This window comes from Cyclopterus lumpus, chromosome 5 (assembly GCF_009769545.1).
Source record: "Cyclopterus lumpus isolate fCycLum1 chromosome 5, fCycLum1.pri, whole genome shotgun sequence".
Taxonomy (NCBI): Eukaryota; Metazoa; Chordata; class Actinopteri; order Perciformes; family Cyclopteridae; genus Cyclopterus; species Cyclopterus lumpus.
The window spans coordinates 18,290,222-18,309,810 of NC_046970.1; the positions used below are offsets into that span (position 1 = coordinate 18,290,222).

General features: G+C 39.2%; 1 protein-coding gene across 1 annotated transcript; it reads right to left on the reverse strand.

The window, feature by feature from the left end:
• Window positions 1-1,884: 1,884 nt before the first annotated feature.
• Window positions 1,885-15,963, reverse strand: LOC117730946 (calcium/calmodulin-dependent 3',5'-cyclic nucleotide phosphodiesterase 1B-like). Its single transcript, XM_034533024.1, is given in 16 exon segments — window positions 1,885-2,366; window positions 2,831-2,975; window positions 4,238-4,299; window positions 4,301-4,375; window positions 4,497-4,522; window positions 4,525-4,576; window positions 6,922-7,042; window positions 7,256-7,357; window positions 8,508-8,633; window positions 10,545-10,645; window positions 11,373-11,513; window positions 11,882-11,998; window positions 12,131-12,197; window positions 12,606-12,788; window positions 13,645-13,758; window positions 15,797-15,963. Coding segments are annotated over 16 exon segments (1,575 nt in total). The 5' UTR covers window positions 15,850-15,963; the 3' UTR covers window positions 1,885-2,276.
• Window positions 15,964-19,589: the final 3,626 nt, after the last annotated feature.

Sequence of the window (19,589 nt, forward strand, 5' to 3'; positions counted from 1 at the left end):
ACTACATTCATATGATAAACTTTCAGGACTACATGCTTTAAATGCAGATTATATATTTATTGCAGGATAATTAGCAGGGCAAAGCAACAGCTCAATTATATTCACTTAGATCGATTACATTACAGCTTGATCATAATATACATTTCTGAATGAGCCGAGGACCGGGACAAAGTTCCTTTTTGTGAAATTAATCCTTTGAGAGGTAGGAGGAGATGCCTTCACCGGGCCCTGGTGTAAACACCTGCCTCCTCCTGCCGAGGAAAAATAAGCCTGTCAGCGATCCTCTTAACTCTGTACAAAATCGCAGAAAACAGTGTCCTCCTTAATCCTTTGTGGGAAGCAGGGGATAAAAATCTTCATCAGACAATTCCTGTCCACGTTCGGGGTCCTCTGATTCGTGAGCAGAGACGAAGTTCTCCAATGCTTGTCCTGGACAATGTCCCAGCGTCCTCAGCTGTCAACTGGCGAGGGAAAAGAAGCTCCGTCTGTGATCCACTTGGCTCCGTACCAGGTCACAGGAAAACAGTGTTCTTATTGACCCTATATCGGCATGTGGAGATAAGAATCTCCGTCTACCAAAGTCTCGCTGATCCGTGAGCAGTTCTCCGATAATGTCCCATACGATGTTCTATGGTCCTCAGCTGAGTACCGGACAGTGTTCCGCGTCGTAATCCCTGTCGATGTCTCGAGTCCTCTCTTCTTATTTCCCTCAGTTGTGCCCTCACACCCAGTTGCTCAATGACATAATTTCTTCATTACCGTTTAACACACACACATTTTGACAGGATACACTCTCTCAGATGAAAGGCCGGTACCTCATGTGCAGACAAGGACAAAGTGTCCCTGAAGTGTATAAACAATTGATAGTGGGTGTTAGTGTGGAGAGGGAATTAGGTTGGCCAAGTCTCATGAAGTTAGAGGCTTCGCTAGCCATAACAGTTCCCTTTCCCAAAACACACTCTGTGCACAATCATCTGCAGAACAAGTTAACCCCCCCCCCCCCCCCCCCCCCCTCCCCACACACACACACACACACACACGACTAACATTACACATTACCTTATGTTTTATTAAGTCACAATACACAAATGCAAAATCAACTCTTAGATCGTATAGTCCAGTATATATGCCTTTCACTCAGGGCAGCTCTTCTGGGATCTCAGTTCGACTTGACAAGCTGCATGTGACATCTACTGACACTTCCAAGTGCATGCGTGAGAGCGATCACTTCTATTTGATCGCTCAGTTTCTGCTACAAAACCATGTTGCAGGTGGATATGCTGCAGGATTTCCTGAGAGTAAAAGACCTAAGTTGCTGTTGTTGCAGCGTGCCTCTGTGGCGATGCTGCGTCTTCATCGGGAGCCACCGTATGTGCAGAAACACGCACACTCAAACGGAGCATATGTGAGGCACAGAGAAGCTCGGGAGAGTTAATTAATTCTCTGTTCGGGATTATGCTCTTCTGCGCTATATTTCTATAAAACAAATACTGGTAGTTGTTTAGTGCTACATCAATGCTCTTATTTTCACATTTAGCACCTTCATTAGATTCAAACTGTTTTAGTTTGACTGAATTGTTGCAACTGGTTTTAAAAAAAGATTGCCTGTAAGAAAACATTTAGGATGGTCTCCTTTCATTTAAAAATGTCCACAACAATCTACTTGTATCTTCTAAATAAACCACTGAATCTTTTGAAATTAATTTAGCAGACGGGTAACTGAATACAATAATTTTTAAATTAATGCAAGGTAGCAGATTCAATTCAATCAAAGGGGAGGGTCTTACCTTGCAGTTAAATCCTTTTAAATGTGTTCATTAAAAACAACAATGCACAATATTCTCACCATAACAAGGCAGCCTTATAATGAATCATATGACAAACATTTACATATTGTCAACGTTTATTGTTTGTATTGTTTTATACAATAAATGACTTGTGTCCAGGTAAAACTAGTACTGTAAGTGTAAAATGTCCTTACAATGTTTAGGTGGCAAATTAAATTAATAACATGCACATACATGGCCAGCATGTACACTTTGCATTTAAATCATCAGAGTATACTACCCTTAAAATAAGACATGGGGACACTTGTGCATGTACTTCATCTTACCTTGGGAAGATGAACTTAACCTTTAACCTCCCTTCCTCGTAGCTCCCACAATCACCGAATAAGAAGGTAACTGTGCTTTTGTTACAAACAGTGACTCAGCATTAACCCGTAGTTAACCTTTGAAGATATATATTTCTTTTTTAAAGCACATAATAAATGAAGTCTACTGTTTTGAATATGTCGTGGGGTCTGGCAAGGATTTTTCTGACAGCTCCTCTCGTCTGGGTCTCTGCCCTTTTGTCACAACTGGGGTCTGAAAATCCATGGAGGATACAGGAGATTGGAAAAAAGCATTGGAAATGAATGGGAAACTGAATGGGAAACAATATCTGTATCTGTTAATCCCCTCATGAGATCACTGTGAAATTATAGCAGATAACAAATCAAATCAGGGAGACAAAGCACATTTATGGAGCAGAGAGGCTCCATAAAGCAGTCACACATCTAGAACAAATATATTTGATTCTGTTAGCGGATGTTGTCAAACTTTTCAATAGTGATCATTTTAATTCTGAATTGTTGCAAAAGAGGGCAGCGGAAATTACAACCATTTCTCAGGATTGTATTGTGGTGAACCCTGCTGTAAATTAGATATAATTGAAACGATAAATTAACGATATGAATATAATTAAGATATGTTGTTTATTACTTCAGTATTTCACCTGAACATAGCATTATGTTTAAGTAAATTGCGATAATGTCTGATAATGAATATACAAACATACCATTGGAGCCACTTTCCTTCCATTTGATCTTGTTGTCTTCAGTGTGTCGTGTCCAAGTGGAGCGGAAGCTCACCAGCTCAGCTGTGATGTGAGCGAGACTCCACTGCAGACCTCTGGAGCTCTCCTTCCACAGATTACTGTTGGGAAATAACAGTGCTCTCATAGATATTGCTATTTCATCTTCCAGTTTCACCTATATTCACCTTTCTTTCTTTCTTGTTTAGATAATTGTGAGTAAAACTATAACATGTTTGTCTTTATTTAATGGTAATGTCTGTAGCATTGAGGAAATTGTAAAATTTACGAAATAGCTTTAACCATTTGAAAATGAGTGTTGTATTTCCATTACCTTAGAATGAGCAGTTTGTATCTACATAATTATATACGTATTCCTCTTTTCTCGTTTCTACACATTCACGTTTTCGCATCTGCCTAGTTGGTTGCAATGCCGCCAAATCCTACACACTGGACCTTTAAAGATCTAAATGCCTCTTTAAGGAACATTTTGACATTTTAGGAAATTACACTTATTTATGGTCTTGCTGAGAGTTAGATGAGAACATTAATATACGTCTGTTAAACAAGAAGCTACCAGCAGAAGACAATTAGCTTAACTTAGCACATCACTGGAAGCAGGGAAAAAGCTAACCTAGCTTCATCGGATGGTATAATAAAACATTACCAGCAAGTCATTGTACATGACAGAGAAATACTGAACCATAACCACCTGTAAACTTCCATGTTCTTAGTAGTAAATGGACCTGTACTTGTATAGTGCTTTCTAGTCACCCATTCACACCCATTCATACACTGATGGGAGGGGCTAAGGTTCCACCTGCCCATCAGGACTAACATTCACACACATTCACACACACCGTAGACACCGCTACGGAGCAATTTGGGGGTTGAGTGTCTTGCCCAAGGACACATTGACATGGGCTAGCTAAGCCGGGGATCGAACCACCGATCCTCTGATTGAAGGACGACCCTGCTCACCACAGATCCACAGTTGCCCACTTAGTGATCTTTAGAGGTGCTGGCAGGGTTTTTTTAAAACCTTTTTTGGACAGAGCCATGGACAGTCACCATGTCAGAATGCACTGTGAAAGGGTTTAAACCTCTTCGACAAAAACACGGAGAGCATGCCGTAAAGTATACCCTAATCTATGTTACTCTAAATGGGACCATCATTACTAAATGAACATCATGCTGTATTGAACATGCTTTAATCTAGCAATTGAGACCTGAGATAAAGTCATGTTTACAATATTTACTGAGATAATAAATTAAGTAAGAAATATGGTAATTGTTCTGCATTGACTTCTCTCAAACCCGGAAGTTGCCGTCTGAGTACAACGTACATTTTCCAACAAGGGTACAAGCCTTCTTAGTGTGGTACCTGTGTCTGTTGCAGGGGTCTAGGGGACCTGGGTTCTCCTCCACCAAAGGAATGACAATCTTTTTCAGCCATGTCCGTCAGCAGAGAGAATGTAGGATACACAATGAAGTCTATGAAACCTGTAAAAAAAAAAGTTGCCTTATTAACATGTGAAAACATGTTAATAATGTTAACCAACATTAGTGTGGATGAGAATTAATTCTGAATATCAGTGAGAGAGGACTGAGAGAGGTTTTGGAGAGCGTTTTGTGAGACATACGATCTGAGACTCCGCGACCAGGGTGCTTTTCGATCACACAGAGGAGAGAAGGGAAGGACGAGCTCTGCCTCTCTATCACCCTCACAAAGATAGAATGAGAGAGAAGAAATATTTTGAACAACATCCCACACGTCCCCTGAAAATAACTTTTTAAAGGTTATTTGACTGCAACACCACTCAAGCCACCTCAAAGCTTTTCATTTTTTTTTTTTTTAAAGTAACACAACAAACATTAACAGGCTTTTTCAGAGAGAGGTTTCTCACATCTTATTTTCCAAACCTCTATTCTATTTATTCCAGTCCAGGTCTAAGCAGTGAATATAGAGGAGAGGATGACATAGAAACGTATTGCTGCATGTACAGGAAATCCACTCAGTCAAAGTACCAGCCTCTTAATACCAGCCTATGCCATCTGGCATTTGTGTAAACATCATGGCATTTGAGGTTGTGCGAACATGAGATTGACAGTTTTCTTCACTGCCTGAAAGGTGTTTTTTGTTGTTGTCAGTAAGCAGCTCTTTAACTTGCCGTGCAAGTGGGGGTTAACGTCTATTCACAGGAATTTGAAAGGCAGCCCAGAAAACTCTCAGGAATTGCATGAATTTACGTGGAATATTGGTTTCTGGCAGCTTTACAAGCCCGAGAGGCTTCTTTAGCTCACCAAAAATAATATTTGATTTTACTTGTGTGAGTAAGTATGTTGAATTACCTTAACAAACAACAATTTATTTCCACATTTCCACATCATCACGTTAGGGGGCTCATCCAATCACATGCTAGGTCATGGTCACATGAATGACCTCGCCAGACAATAGAACGTAAACACCAACGTTTGTGCCATCTGTACCCATTTCACCATATTTTGGAAAATATCTGTACGGTCGTCAACGGCTAAATACTTATATTTGGATCCCGTTTGAGTAGAACCATGAATTACACATATTATGTTTGTCAGTTGATCATTTTGCAAGTCATGTCACTAATGTGACTTTTGAGTCTGTTGTCTTTCTAATTTGATATTTTCAGTCTTACACTTACAACCCAATGCATCTTTCTCGACATGCAAAATGATCTGTACAACCCTGCCATAATGGAACTAAATCATCAAACATTTTGCAGTGGCTTGGCCTAAATGGGCTATTAGGAGTGACACAACGGCAAACACTGTCAAACTGCAATGCCGGATCTTGTGTGAATGCAGCCCAACAGATATAAATAATTAAGTAACCACAATAACGAGGCTAAGATTATTCTTTTTTGCACAAAGATATATATAATATATATATATGTATTACTGATGGTGTTTACAGCTCCTGGAACGAGGCAGGGTGCACTATCAGCAGACGACATGAGCTTCAGGAGGTGACTCATGATTGGTGTCTGGTGGATTGCAGCTTTCTTCTTTTCGCAGCTCTCCAACCCAAACTACAAGGCTACACCTCACAAAGGTCGGCACATGGGACCATCTTCGAACAGAATGCCACAAAATACATGTGACTTAGAGTCGGCTATAAAAGGCAAATTTCAATGTCCCAGGTCCTGATGTACTTTTGAGTTACAAAGCTTTTACTATGGTCAACATGTTCCCCATGACTGTTTTCTTTCCTCAATAAATACATTTTGATTATAGTGTAGCCCATAGGATAACAATAACACAAATATATCTGACATAATCGTCAGTTTTTTTACATTGGCTTACAAATTCTTCACATGACTTAAAATGATGATGATGATGATGATGATGGTGATGATGATGCTGATGCTTATCATTAGCTTGTATATTAGGGGCCCAGGAAGCTTGTGAGTTTCGAAAGGTATCATCACCCTTTCAACAAGATCAAATAGTCTGGTTGATATCTGGCGCATTAGATTTTCTCAGAGGATTTTTCTTGAGACATAAAAATCTTAGTTTGTAAGGTCTAACGTGGCTTCAAGCAGTAAACCGTTCAAAGAGTCTTTCCTCTCTGACTGTCTCTGCTGTGTTTTCTTTATTTAAGTCTGAATACATTTCTTTGAAGGTTTCACACTCCTATTTAGACTCAGTTGAGTATTTAGAAAACTGTAAAGCTGTTATTAGTTGTCCAACCATTTGTCTGATCGATCATGCCAAGATAACAACAGATCAAACTCTTCAGAGAAATACAGATGTATAGTAGGACATACAAGAATGCTTCAGTGAAAATGTTACACATACGATCTGACATCCACTCACAGTGAAACTTGAAAGTATAAACAAAAACATGAGGCAACAACAACAAAATAACTAAAAAAGTCATTCTAGAAGATTTTCTCCAATTTGACCAAGTCAATTATCACTTAATACTTTGTCCACGACTGAGTCAAAGTGGATAAGCTAACAGAATGAGATAAGAGAAGTAGAGAAAGAGTCACACCATCAGTTCAGGTTTATTTTTAGGGTTCATACCTGCCTGAAGAACTCCTCCATCAGGGCTCTGGTCCAGCGAGAGTGCAGTGCCCACGGCTTGGATGGGTGGCTTATGTCAGCCGTGTGGAGTAACAGAGATAGAGCTTTTGGCTTGTCAATCCTGTTGAAAAAGCATTATGCGCTTCTTGTTTTTGCTGTTGTGTTATGCATCTCAGACATATCTGAAAAAAGCAGACTTGACACCAGCTGCATGGCGTGACACTAATTTGCCTGTCAACCTCTTTTTGGCAGGAATCATCTAAATCAGAGTTTATTTCATGACCTTGGTTTATGCACCACAGTGTGAACAAACAGCACAGTTTATTAGTGTTACCTTTCGTGTTGTTGTAGGCAGGATTTCATCCCTTTGACTTGCAGTAAGTGGGAGGACATGTCTGTGGCCAGCACCATCTCTACCACTAGTGACCGCAGCTCCCTGGAAACAAACGCACACAAAGACACAGTTTACTAGTTGACAGTGCACTATAGGAAGTAACTGTACATATAAACAGGAGGCTTCGTGGGGTAAGTCTCCTGATAGATTTTAATTGTTACCACGGTAATGCTGACTGCGACAAAAAGCCCACAACAGTATGCTGCCGGTGTTTGTCTGCAGATATCTGCAGAGTGCTGCCATTAATAAAACAGTCACATGATGTATGTTTGATAAATGATGCATCAGCTTCCATGATTATACATTTTATAACAGTTTGAATATTTTCTCTTCACAAACTAAGTTTCAGTGCAGGAGTAAATTGTTTACACACACGCTGAGAGCAAGGGAGTTGATGCCAATATCCATCAACCATAGATGACTATTGTCTCTTTTAATTGTTCATGTGGATTACATATCACATTGTTAAGGTGAATGACGAAGTACAATAATCTTAGCTCACTGATGACATCTCTGATTGATAGATAATTGCAGACAGAGGAAGTACGCAGTGACTCAATCACTATTATATTTCTGTTTATTGGATGATTTATCAAACAGAAATAGTAACGTGATCTATTATTGATTTCTGAATGAGAAATTTGATCTCAGGATGTCAGAGGTCAGGGTCAGCTAGAGGAGCGGCCTTGTCGCCGGTAAGGACTAAAAGTCTCATTTAAGGACAAATAATGTGGGACAGATATATGTCCTTGAGCAATCCCTGTCTGTCCCCTTTCTGGCAAGCCCCTTTCACATGGCCTGAGGCACCAAGTGGGGACAGAATTGTTCTGCAGGTGAAATTTTAATGAAATGTCCCCTTAAACTATTTTATGTTTACTTTTCCGTTATTCAGGGGTTTAGATCTCCCCACAGCGACCTTCTAGCTGCTCAGATTTTTTCCAAGTCTGAGTAACTATTTTTCATAAAGTTTCTCTAACTGAAACAACGAAATTTAAGATTACATTACATTTAGCTGACACTTTTATCCAAAGCGACTTACATTCATACACCGTAGACACAGCAATTCAGGGTTAAATGTCTTGCTCAAGGACACATCGACTAGGGCTAGGGGATTGAACCACTGATTGAAAGACGGACCTGCTAACCACTGACCCACAGTCGTCCGAAGATAGCTAAAACATAGTCATCTTACATCCATTCCTCTCTCGTCAAATTAGTGAAGATGTTCATTTGGTCGTCCTGCAGAAGGCGAAACGCTGCACTCAGGTGATGGCTTTCTTGTATTGACCGATCATTGTAGATCAATGCAAACTCTGACCTGGCAGACAGACAGTGAAAGAGCAAGAGAGGAGGAGATCAGCACAGAGAAGAGAAAGTGTGAAAATGCATTGAAGTTTAGTTGTACAATTATGTTGTGGTGAAGCAAGGAGGAGGTGAGAATGAGATAAAAAGAGAGTCCTCAAAGAGTCATTTAAGCACAATGACTGTAATGATGAATTTAAAGTGCGGATGAGAGAGTAGGATGTGATAAAAACAGGCACCATGTGGTAGTAATGAGTGTAGCAAGCTAATTAACTAATTTCTCAAGCAGACATCTTGTGTCCATTTATTTGCATAATCTACATTATTAGATGGGTAACAAAATACATTGTGAAAAGATTTCCAATTAGTGATTATTTTGTGATTAACCAAACATAAAATAAAACATGTCTTCAAAGAAAACCATTAACATTTTTGATTCATTCTTCAAAGAGAGAAAAGCCACAGTCAGCTTGACTTCATGATGGTTACAATGTTTTTAAAAATAATTATAACATGTCATGTTCAAAAAACTAAAAATTCAAGTAACATTTTATTGTACGGATCCAGAATTTCAAAATACTTTTAATTTCTGAGGGATATATAGTGTCCTGGTAAAGACAATATAATTTGGGTGTTATTATACTGGAAATGAAAGAAAGAAATTAAGAAATTAGTCAGTTTTGTCTTCTGTGGCAATATGGCATTGGTTAGACATAAGCACTGCCGAGAGCATGTCCTTTACTGTGAGAGACATCTACAGTACACTTCCACTGCATCCTACTCTGCAGAACTGTAAAACATTAATATACAATATATAATATAATAATATTATGTAATATAAATATTTGCTATTAACTCCAAATCTCATCTTGACTTGTTTAGTTTATAAGAAATCCATGATTTTGAGAGGAATTTAATTCAAGGAATTCAAACTGAAATAAATGTTGTCATTAATTTGCAATCTGAAACTTTTTCTTTCTTTCTGAGAACATGCATGCTTGCCTGTATATACATTTTAAATGTCAGCTGAGCAGCTGTACACTGACTAAACGATTTATGGAAGCAATTAATGATAAATAACAAGTTTATTGAAAATGTACCAATTGAACACTGTCCTGTTATTGTGTAATTACCACCAAATGTAGTGGTCATTTTGAGGAACTTTCAAATTAATTTACAATCATTTATTAGTTCCTTTTAGGAAAATATAGGAAACTATACTACCCATAAAATAAAGAGTTACAGGAACAAACACATAGAAAACCCTGTCATAAAAGCTTTGTACCTTGACTATTTTGGTAAATATAGACTTACATAGAAACTTCAAATACAATCGAGTCTAGTCCTGCAGCATTATACACAGGTTTAAAATGTTTCTATGGCTGTATTTGATACATGAACACTTTTATGGAATCAATTGTTACCAACATGAATTTAATCTGACCACAGACAATATTCTCCGTGAAGTAAGAAACAACAGTTAATTTAAAACAGACAGTATTTCAGCCTACAGGACACTGACATGTTACATTTGGGTGAAGTATGACTTAAAGATAGATACTGTTTTGCTTTGGATTCTGTAACTAAGACGTGTTCTTTTTGTGGACGATTATTTTTCCCAAAATAAAGCATGGTGATGATGATGGGTGCCAAGAGACTGCAATCTTCAGCCCTCCTATGTGGAAAATCGACTTCTAAAAATACTGCGCTCCCTCTGTGAAGATGTGTTTGCTTTAGTGCTCTCTCTCTCTTTGCCTGGTTTTTCCAAAATTGCATCTAAGAAACACAACCTTACTAGTCCTATATTCACTGAGATCTCTTACTATTTTACAAATGTCAAAACAGGATGCAGCATATACAGTATAATCTATAAGCCAGTGCTTTATAAGACAGAGTTAGTAAAATACGTTTCAAAATAAGAGCTTACTTTGTGTGGATGTGAAATTTGTTTGTGGTCCCTGTGTGTTCAAAGTCATGGATGGCCGCGGCAAATAGTGACGCCATCACCTCAAGCTCTGTCAGCCAGTGCTTGATAGACACAAGGGACACAACAGATATATATATATATATATATATATATATAGATATATATATATATATATATATATATATATATATAAACACACTGTATGTATAGCAGGGGTCACACATTGCACTCTGAGAGGAACAGTTATTATATTCTGGAATCACTTGGAATGAAAATATGAGGCTTATTTTCCTTATCATCAACAAAACCTATGAAAGACCAAACCAACAAATAATGATTCCTTTTAACAAGCATAACCTGTGTAGCCACAGCCTGATCCAGCTTATGGATATCCATTGTTGTCCCAAAACTTTAATAAGAGTCTGCAGTCATGCTAGATGTCATATCATATGCTAACATGCGAACAGTGACAATAGTGACATGCAGATATAAAGCTTGCAGGTAAAATATATATGAATGATTCTTAGACTGAGATGTGTTTCCTCATAGACAAATTTACATTCTGACTAAAATGAGAGTGGACAGCTGTTTTAGAAAAGTGCATAGTCTTTTTTTTTTAATTTTTATGACTATACATTTGTTACATATTTTTTAAGATTTATACCTTCAGTAGGAACAAGTCCTACTGGCAGCTTAACACATTGTTGGTTTTGGTCTACTCAATAGACATATAGACAATTAGGACGATATACAAAAACACCAGCCTTGTCTTTTAAAAAAATGTGACGCAGCACCAAAATCATTTGTATTGCAGTGAGCCAGGTGTACCACGAGTCCAGAGCGCAGAAGCAGGCAGTGCAGCGTCTGAGTCACATCAGCAGCATGAACGTGGCTGTGGTAGGGGTTGGTGTGTTTGCAGTATCCTCTCTCCAATGCAGACAGGAACTCTGTCAGACAAGAGATAGGGATCTGCAAAGAGCGTAACATAATTATTCAAGTCACAACCAAGTTTTAAAATCCAATGTTCACAAAGCTAAAACAGCCTGACTGTTGTAATAAAATCGTGAATTGACAGGACTTTACGGTATGCTGCATGTGATTAGCACACAGAATCTGGCAACCCGTTGTTCCAAATTAATAATAAAACCCATATGCCTGATTACATCTGCAGTTACAACACACATTTCCCACAATAGCATGAGGTTACAAGAGAAAGAATGATCATATTCCTGGAACATTTGTGATCCAAAGCACTGACGTTCTTACATGTCTATCATAACATATTGTATGAGAAGTACAATATGTAAACTGTGCAACAAAATCCATAGTTAAAATACCTTAAAACGGCTGTTGAGGCCATATCTGGTGATCAGCTCAAAGAACAGAGTTCGTAGTGCGTGATCAGAACTGGTGGAGTTCAAAGCAAACACGTCAAAGCTCCAGCGGTCAACATCCTGAAGAGAAGGAAGGGAAAGTAAATGGGTTATTGGTGTATACTTGTGATGTGTATACAATCCCTTTTGTGATGTCTGATTTATTGCACAAACACTCAGGCGTGGAGAGATTGATGATTAGTGGAGGTTTACCCTGAGGCAGTTTACGACCGCTGCAGGTTCGTCTGGCATGGCGACTGTGTAGGCCCTCTTGAACATCCTGAAATAATGCAGTGTTTATGTTGAGTTCAGTTAAAGTTCAGATGTTGACACTGTGCAGCTAACTCGTCTCAGGAGCTGTTTATATAAATTCTACAAAGTCCCCGTTCCCTTTGGAAGGATGTTTTAAAGAGAAAAGGAGGCTAATGTTTCACAGTCCAGCGCAACTGTCTGTGTTTTCTGTGGCTATGTGAGTAACAACACTGCATGAGCTTATATTAGATTTATAGGACAGATGTGGAAGTCAATCATTTACAATGCAAGTTTTATAGTATGATATTATAGTTTTCCTTATTTTATTGTAAGTCTCATAAATAAAACATATAAAACATCCTGACAAATCATGCAGGCCTTCTCTAAAAAAAGTATGACCTTATAAATAGAAGATCAAATGAACACGTTATTGTACCGCTCCACAAATATCCCAGCCTGCACTGCATGCACAATGCTGCGGAACTTGGGCTTCTCATCTGGGCGTCGTACAGGCCTCCGAACCCTCTGGGTGAAGGTGGAAGCCAGCCAATCGGTGACCTCTGAAGGCACGCCATCTGACTGCATCTGCTGAAGGTCGTCCTCAGACTCCAGACACTGCCTGAGATGACACACAATGGAAAATACTGGATTAAAGCTCTATAGGTAAATCTGTTGCTGTGTCCAAAATCCCTCCCTATTTATTATGCACTCTATTTAACACCTTTTAATTGTGAGTGTACCGAATATCTCTGATTTAAGGAGTCGTGAACAACTCAGTGAGGTAGTGTGTTAGACTCATAGACTGTATAAATGAAGAAGATAGTTTCTGATGGGTAATGTCACCCATAGGTTTCTGAAGAGCCGTTGTGAGGCTCAAAATGGGTGACTCCAGCCGTCGCCATCTTGGCAGTGGTGAACACAGTATAACTCAGCCTAATTAAAATTGGAAAGAGAGGTGGATCGTTGGTGGAGTTGAGGCGGACCACTAGCATCTGAGGTCACTAGCTAGCTGCTAGTGACCTCAGATGGCACCCACCTGTCACTCAAAGCATCCACCCCTTCAATTATGCCTAACTTTAATTCTTGATAATCGCCTTAAAAAGCCCCTACACAATTTTCCTTTGGGTGCGCCAGTTTTCTCATGGCATGCAGGTTAGCCAAATTGTTGACACAAAATTGCTCATTTATGTGAGTGTGAATGGTGGTCATAATGTGTTAAACCTGTGATGGCAACCTTTCTAGGGTGTACCCCACTTTGTGCATATTGTGAACTGGTTTGGGCTTTCAGGCCTCTGTGAGCATGCTAAAAATAATCTCCATAAATGCAGTAACAGTTAGATATCGTTCTAGTCTTTCTTCCAGTCCCTTTATGGGGCCTTTATGCCCATGTTGGGCTTTTACTATGAGTACTGTTTACTGAAAGAGCTCAAAGAAAGCAAAAATTGTCAACATCATAATATTCCACTATCTTCCACCTTGTTCCATCGAGGTAAACTGCCTCCAGTAACGATGCTGTAAAATCCAGATTCTTTTTGATTTCTTCAAAGTCAACATCTTTCTCCTCCAGCTGCTTGAGCATACTCCTCAGCCTAAAAGAAAACACAGTCATTTATTTGGATGTTAAAAAGCAAAATAATATGGCAGTTGGCGCTTTTGGTGCTGTAACTGCTGTTTTCACCTCTCGAAACAGCAATTGCCGAGAGGTAATAGTTGTGTGAAAATGGTTTGAGGTTACAGGACTTTGGCATCAAAGTCTTCACCTTAAATCACACTGGATACAGTAATAAAAGTTATAGCTCCAAAAGTAAGGTCAGTTTGTTCAAATATGGACACTTTGTGTGAAACAATTGCTTTCTGAACAGAGCTCTTTATATTAAAGCGCTTGTCATTGTCTTGCGTGTGTGAAACGAGGTACGGGTTGAGAAATCTTCCTGAAAGGAAAGAGTCATTTGGAAGTGATTTAAATGCCAAGCTGTCCAAAGTAAGCAAAGTGGCAAAAGGGCATCATTAGTGCCAAATTTTCCATGAGAGAAACAATTCCCATGGTCAAAGTCTTATGTAACTCACATATGATCAAAGTGGGCTCCATGAAATATTGTGGTTTTTTTTAGAGTTTAGGTCTTGGCCACATTCTGATCTTGTCTGAGAACATGTTGCTCAATTTGAAACTTTAAATCAAATTAGCACAGATAACTGTTGGATCAGAACTAATCTCTTGCAGCATGATGAAAAGCAAATGCTGGAGCCCATGTTACCGACAGAGTTTCCCATCTGCAGCGTGTTAATGTAATCTCATTACAGTAATACGTCCAGAAGCTTTCACAGCATCATAAAGCTCTGATGACAAATATCATCTGTAGTTCATCGACGGGGAATCTTTCTCCTTTGATTGGATTTGTATTTTCTCTGTAGCCATTTGAAAGAGAGATTCAGATTATGATAACACATTTGTGCCACAGATGATTTCTCCTCAACATGTTTGTGGTGCTACGCGTACACTAGCGTGACCAGGAGGATTGTTTTCAAACAACGCCACGCCGCACCATTGAGCCAACTCCTGGGGATGAGACGCTCACAGCTTTTCAAGTGTTTATCACGCTGGCAGGGGCTTTCAAAAGCTGTTGAGTCATAAAAATAGAATGCTTCTGAATGCCACCGCTCACTTTCAATCTCCAGCAATCTTTCATGATAACAGGCTTTTTTGTTTCGGCCGTTCACAGTAGAAGAGCCTCTAGACAGGACGTTTACAGGAAATTACTCTTCAAGTGCACTTGTGAAACTATGTTTATAAAGAGACATGGCAAATCCTCCTTTGGCCCAGGCTTTGTTGAATCTACACATAGTGTCATTTTCACTAGGTGCCCAGCAATGTAGAAGAGTTTGAATGATATAAGCTTTGTCAGCACAGATCAAAAAATAAATATATCTATAAAAAAAAAAAGCTAACATGAACCCATATCAGATCATATCTCATTCTGCCATAAAATTGCTATTTAATTTAAACAAAAAAATGACTTTCATGACATGAGAAATGTGTGAATGTATGGCATAAAATAGCCCCAAAAGACCCAACAATGTTACATGCTCTGAACTCTGCAGACACAAATGCATTATTGTGTTAACCAAAACAAAACCACATGACTATCACCACTGCAGCACATTTTCCACACACAGAAAAAGCATGAGTAAGATGAGTGTTCACACAACCACTTCACACAAGTGTTTGCCCTCATGCTGCAAAGTGTAATCTGAGAAAATATTGACGAATGCATGAAATGTGTAACAATAAACGGTCAACTATATTCTTATTAGGATATCTTTCAAGGTAAAGATAAAACTCTTGGTCATGGCTTTGCAGTGAACTTTCTGATTAGTCAGAAAATCCACAGAGCATTATCACTCATCACTTTGCTCTACAGGATGTATTTTTGACTCACATATTTCCATTTCTGCGAAACAAGAAAACTCCTACATCAGAATGTTATCCAGACAGCATTACTGCACCCAACAACGATCATTTATGTTACATTTAAAGATGTAGCATCTTTATTCATGCAGTCACAGAATGGCTGGACGTGTTGGTATCTGGCTATGATATCATGTGTGCTAATCTTGACCCTGTCTTACCTAGAGATGGGGATCTGCAGACGTTTCTTACGGATTCGTACCAGTTCAGCCATTCCACACTCAAGCGGTGCCCTAATGGAACCCAGAGTTCAATGAAAAAAACAAAACAATAACAGGACGAATAAAAAGTAAAATTATTGCAGAGAGGCTCTCAACAGAAACAGTTCTCCAAACCACCAATGCAAACTTTGTGTGTCCTGAGAAGAGACTTCTGTTTCAACAGCTCTCCCACCCACTTCTGGGGGGACCGACTCCACTTCACTCTGATTGGTTAGGCAGGCCCAAACTGTGTCAGTGTGTGTGTGTGTGTGTGTGTGTGTGTGTGTGTGTGTGTATGTATGTGTGTGTGTGTGTGTGTGTGTGTAAGAGATAGAGAGAGAGAGTGAGTGATTGAGTGTCAGTGAGTGAGTGTTTGTGTATATGTGTACACATGTTGAGTGAAGTGTGAGTGAGTTGACCTCACTCACTGATGAAGTGTTGACTGCAAGGCTTTCAAGCCACGTGTACTCAAATCCTCAATGAGAATGTTCCAACGCAGCCGCACATTAAGGAACTACACAGAGAGTCTTTCACTGAAACCCACCAGAGTCCCCCAAAACCAAAATACATAAACAAAGCTTGCCCTCGAAAGCCACCCACATCAGCTCGATAGGTTAACTGCGCTGCTTGTTACTGCACTGCACAGAAAATAGCCACCCACACATTTAAAGTAATTTTCTTTGATTGTATTGACAGGCTGCTTCTTTATTTTTTTACTGATCTGCTTGAGCTGAAGTTGATTTCAGAATGAACTATATGCAAAAAGAAAATAAAGACATTTTTTACACCATTCAAAAAGTGCAGGGCCAGCAGTGGCACCTTCAATACACAGCACAGAGCCTGAAATCATAATTAAGGTCATATCAACAATTTACTTTAACATCGGAGTCCAAATATTTTTATTGCAAATGTCACAACAACAAAAGTCAGTGTTTTCTGGGCAGTGAAGAGAACAAACCGTTTCTGTCCAATGAGACACCAACAATGGAAAGCACACAAACCTACAAGATCGGACGAGACAATGACTATCGTCCCGAAACACTTTTATAGTTTTAGGTCTTAAATGCATTACTAGTCTTTATTTATAGAGTATTGTGAGAGCTGTGCCACAACGTGGCTTGCATGGGAAAACCCCCTGCCTGCTGTCCGCCTCCCTCCCTGCTTGTCTTGCTTTGGCTGCTGGGTCAGACTGACTCTCATGCTCCCATGCTCTTTGACATGGCTCAACATATTGCAAAAAAGTAACATCACAACATATGATTCTCCATCTCCTGTGTCACTTTGAGCTGTTTCGTTTTCACCCAAATTGGTTATGTTTTAATGTAGCAAAGATGGAGAATCAACAATGCCAGAGAATGATGCTCCTGATAGACTTACAGTATTCCAACTGTGATGTCAATTACACATTTAAAAAGAGTAATTCATCTAGTGTCACTTACAATCCTTTGAAAACTCCATACTATCTTCCCTTTGTGTGCTTGTCAGCCTCTTGCTTTACACTCAAAACAGTTTTATTTATTTGTTCTCCATCCGTCTGAGTCTGATGATGATAATCCCTCTCATCTCCTTCTCTGTCCACTCGGTGATAGGAGCCAATCATTACTCACTAAACCCTACACTTCACAGAGAGAAATCTGACTCTGTGGCACCACAAATCATCCAAATGTGACGTGGCTCTGCATGGGAACTAGATGTTCAAGAGACTGAGGGTACTGAGGGCCACGGAGAGTGGAATCAAATGGATTTTACCCAAGTCAAAGTTCTTTTTTGACTGAATACAATGGTCAAAGGGTCAAAGGCTTATTTCCTCAAGTTTCTCTAGGATGAACCTCATACTCAACCATGTTGGGTTGATTCAATTCTTCCACCGCACCACGCATCTCTCCTTTTAGGAACAGTATTCCTCTTGCTCTAAATAATCCACAGAATATACTGCAATTTAATTTTATTGGAACTACTTTTCACCAAAGAAATAGTACCCGGACACTATCGACACTGTGTCGTCTGGATCACGCAGCGTGACAAAGACATTGTCTCTTTATATGTTGATCTATTGCATCGGTCAGTGCACCAGTTTGGTCAAGACTCATATCTCAACAACTGATGAGCTTTGCCATGACATATGGGACAGATATGCTCCCCTTAAGCTAAATCGTAAGAACTTTGGTGATCTGTTTTATTCCCCTCTAAGCCTGTCATTGGGTCAACTTTTTTATTTGTCCAATACTTTGATTATTGACCAAAATCTTGCAAAACTAATGACATTCTCATGAGCCACAGCTGCCCACTACTTTGTATTTAGAGCATATTAACTAATGTTATGTTAACATGCTAAACTAAGATGGTGAAGGTAAGAGGTATAGTAAACAGCAAGTAAGCATTATTATTGCAAGCATGTTAGAATCTTAGCATTACCACTTATCTCCAAGCACAGCCGTGCCAACGTATAACCTCACAGAACTGCAGTGATGATTGAAGACTCTTAGACCACAACTACAATGCATTAATCTCCATTGTATTGGAGATGAAGATAGACACTTCAGAGACCGTTAGATCAAAGCATAAACCCCCCAAAAATAAGTATGTGGCTAAATATGAGGAGGACAAAAGTTTTTGTAATTTAGGTGAACTGACCCTTTAATTAGTAATATTTCAATGCAGTGTTGAAACATCTGTACATACTTTTTTTAATTTCCACCATATTATTTCTATCTTGGATTTTAAGTTCACATAAAGAAACCACGAAAAGAGAACTTAGTAGCAGTAAGGGAGAACATCTTTTTTTGTTTGATTGTAATTCATCAAACATTGAACTAGTTGTGAAAAGACAACATCATAAGTACTATACATTAGTTGCCAGATCATTCATGAGAACCATACCAAGTATGTCTGCATGTTGTAATAGAAAATACAGTAACTCCTCACTGCACAACACCCCATTCACTGAATAAAATAATCTAACTCTTCTGCAACTTTATGGTTCACAACAACCCAAGACTGTTACGGACAACTTTAGTAAAGTGTAGAGTATGAAAAGTAAACCAATAAAGGCAGTCTTACCGTTCCAGTGTGATCCGCCATGTCACAAGACTGAGATGTCTATCAGCTGCTCTGTGTATCTTGCAAGGTGGTGTCATGACCCTTCGCTCTGAACGCTGCTGAAGACCGTATGTGTGTAAAAGTGTGACAGAACCACAGTATGAGCGTTGTGCCTCTGTGTTACTGTAAATCCAGCATGTGTCCTCTGTTTGAATGTGTGTATATAGTGCTGTGGTTTATGTTAATCTATGCTGCTCTGTGTTTACACTCTCAGGTACATCTAGCCCTCTCCTCTGTGTATTTTGCAGCGTGTGTGTACAGTATATGTGTGTGTGTGTGTGTGTGTAATTCCAAGTGTCAGGAGAGGCTCTGTGTCACCAACACAATCAGCAGAGAGACTTATTTCAGGACCAGAGTTTCCACCATTAACTGTCCTTAGGGTTTTAGGACAGGATCCACTGTGCATTTGCATGCAGAGCCTTAAAACATGTCTTGCTGATAAACAAGATTGGTGGCCGGTTGGTTGGGTTAGTTAGTGTGGATTTGAACGAGTTGGAGATTTTAATTTTGATGTGGTTTTATAAACGTATTATTATTCTCAGAGAAAACACCTGAAGTGTTTAGGGAAGAGCAGCAGACTGGACAAGAGAGAGGTGGACCTGAAAAGCACTACCATTGTTACACGACTAGCCATTGTCACATTCAAATGATATGC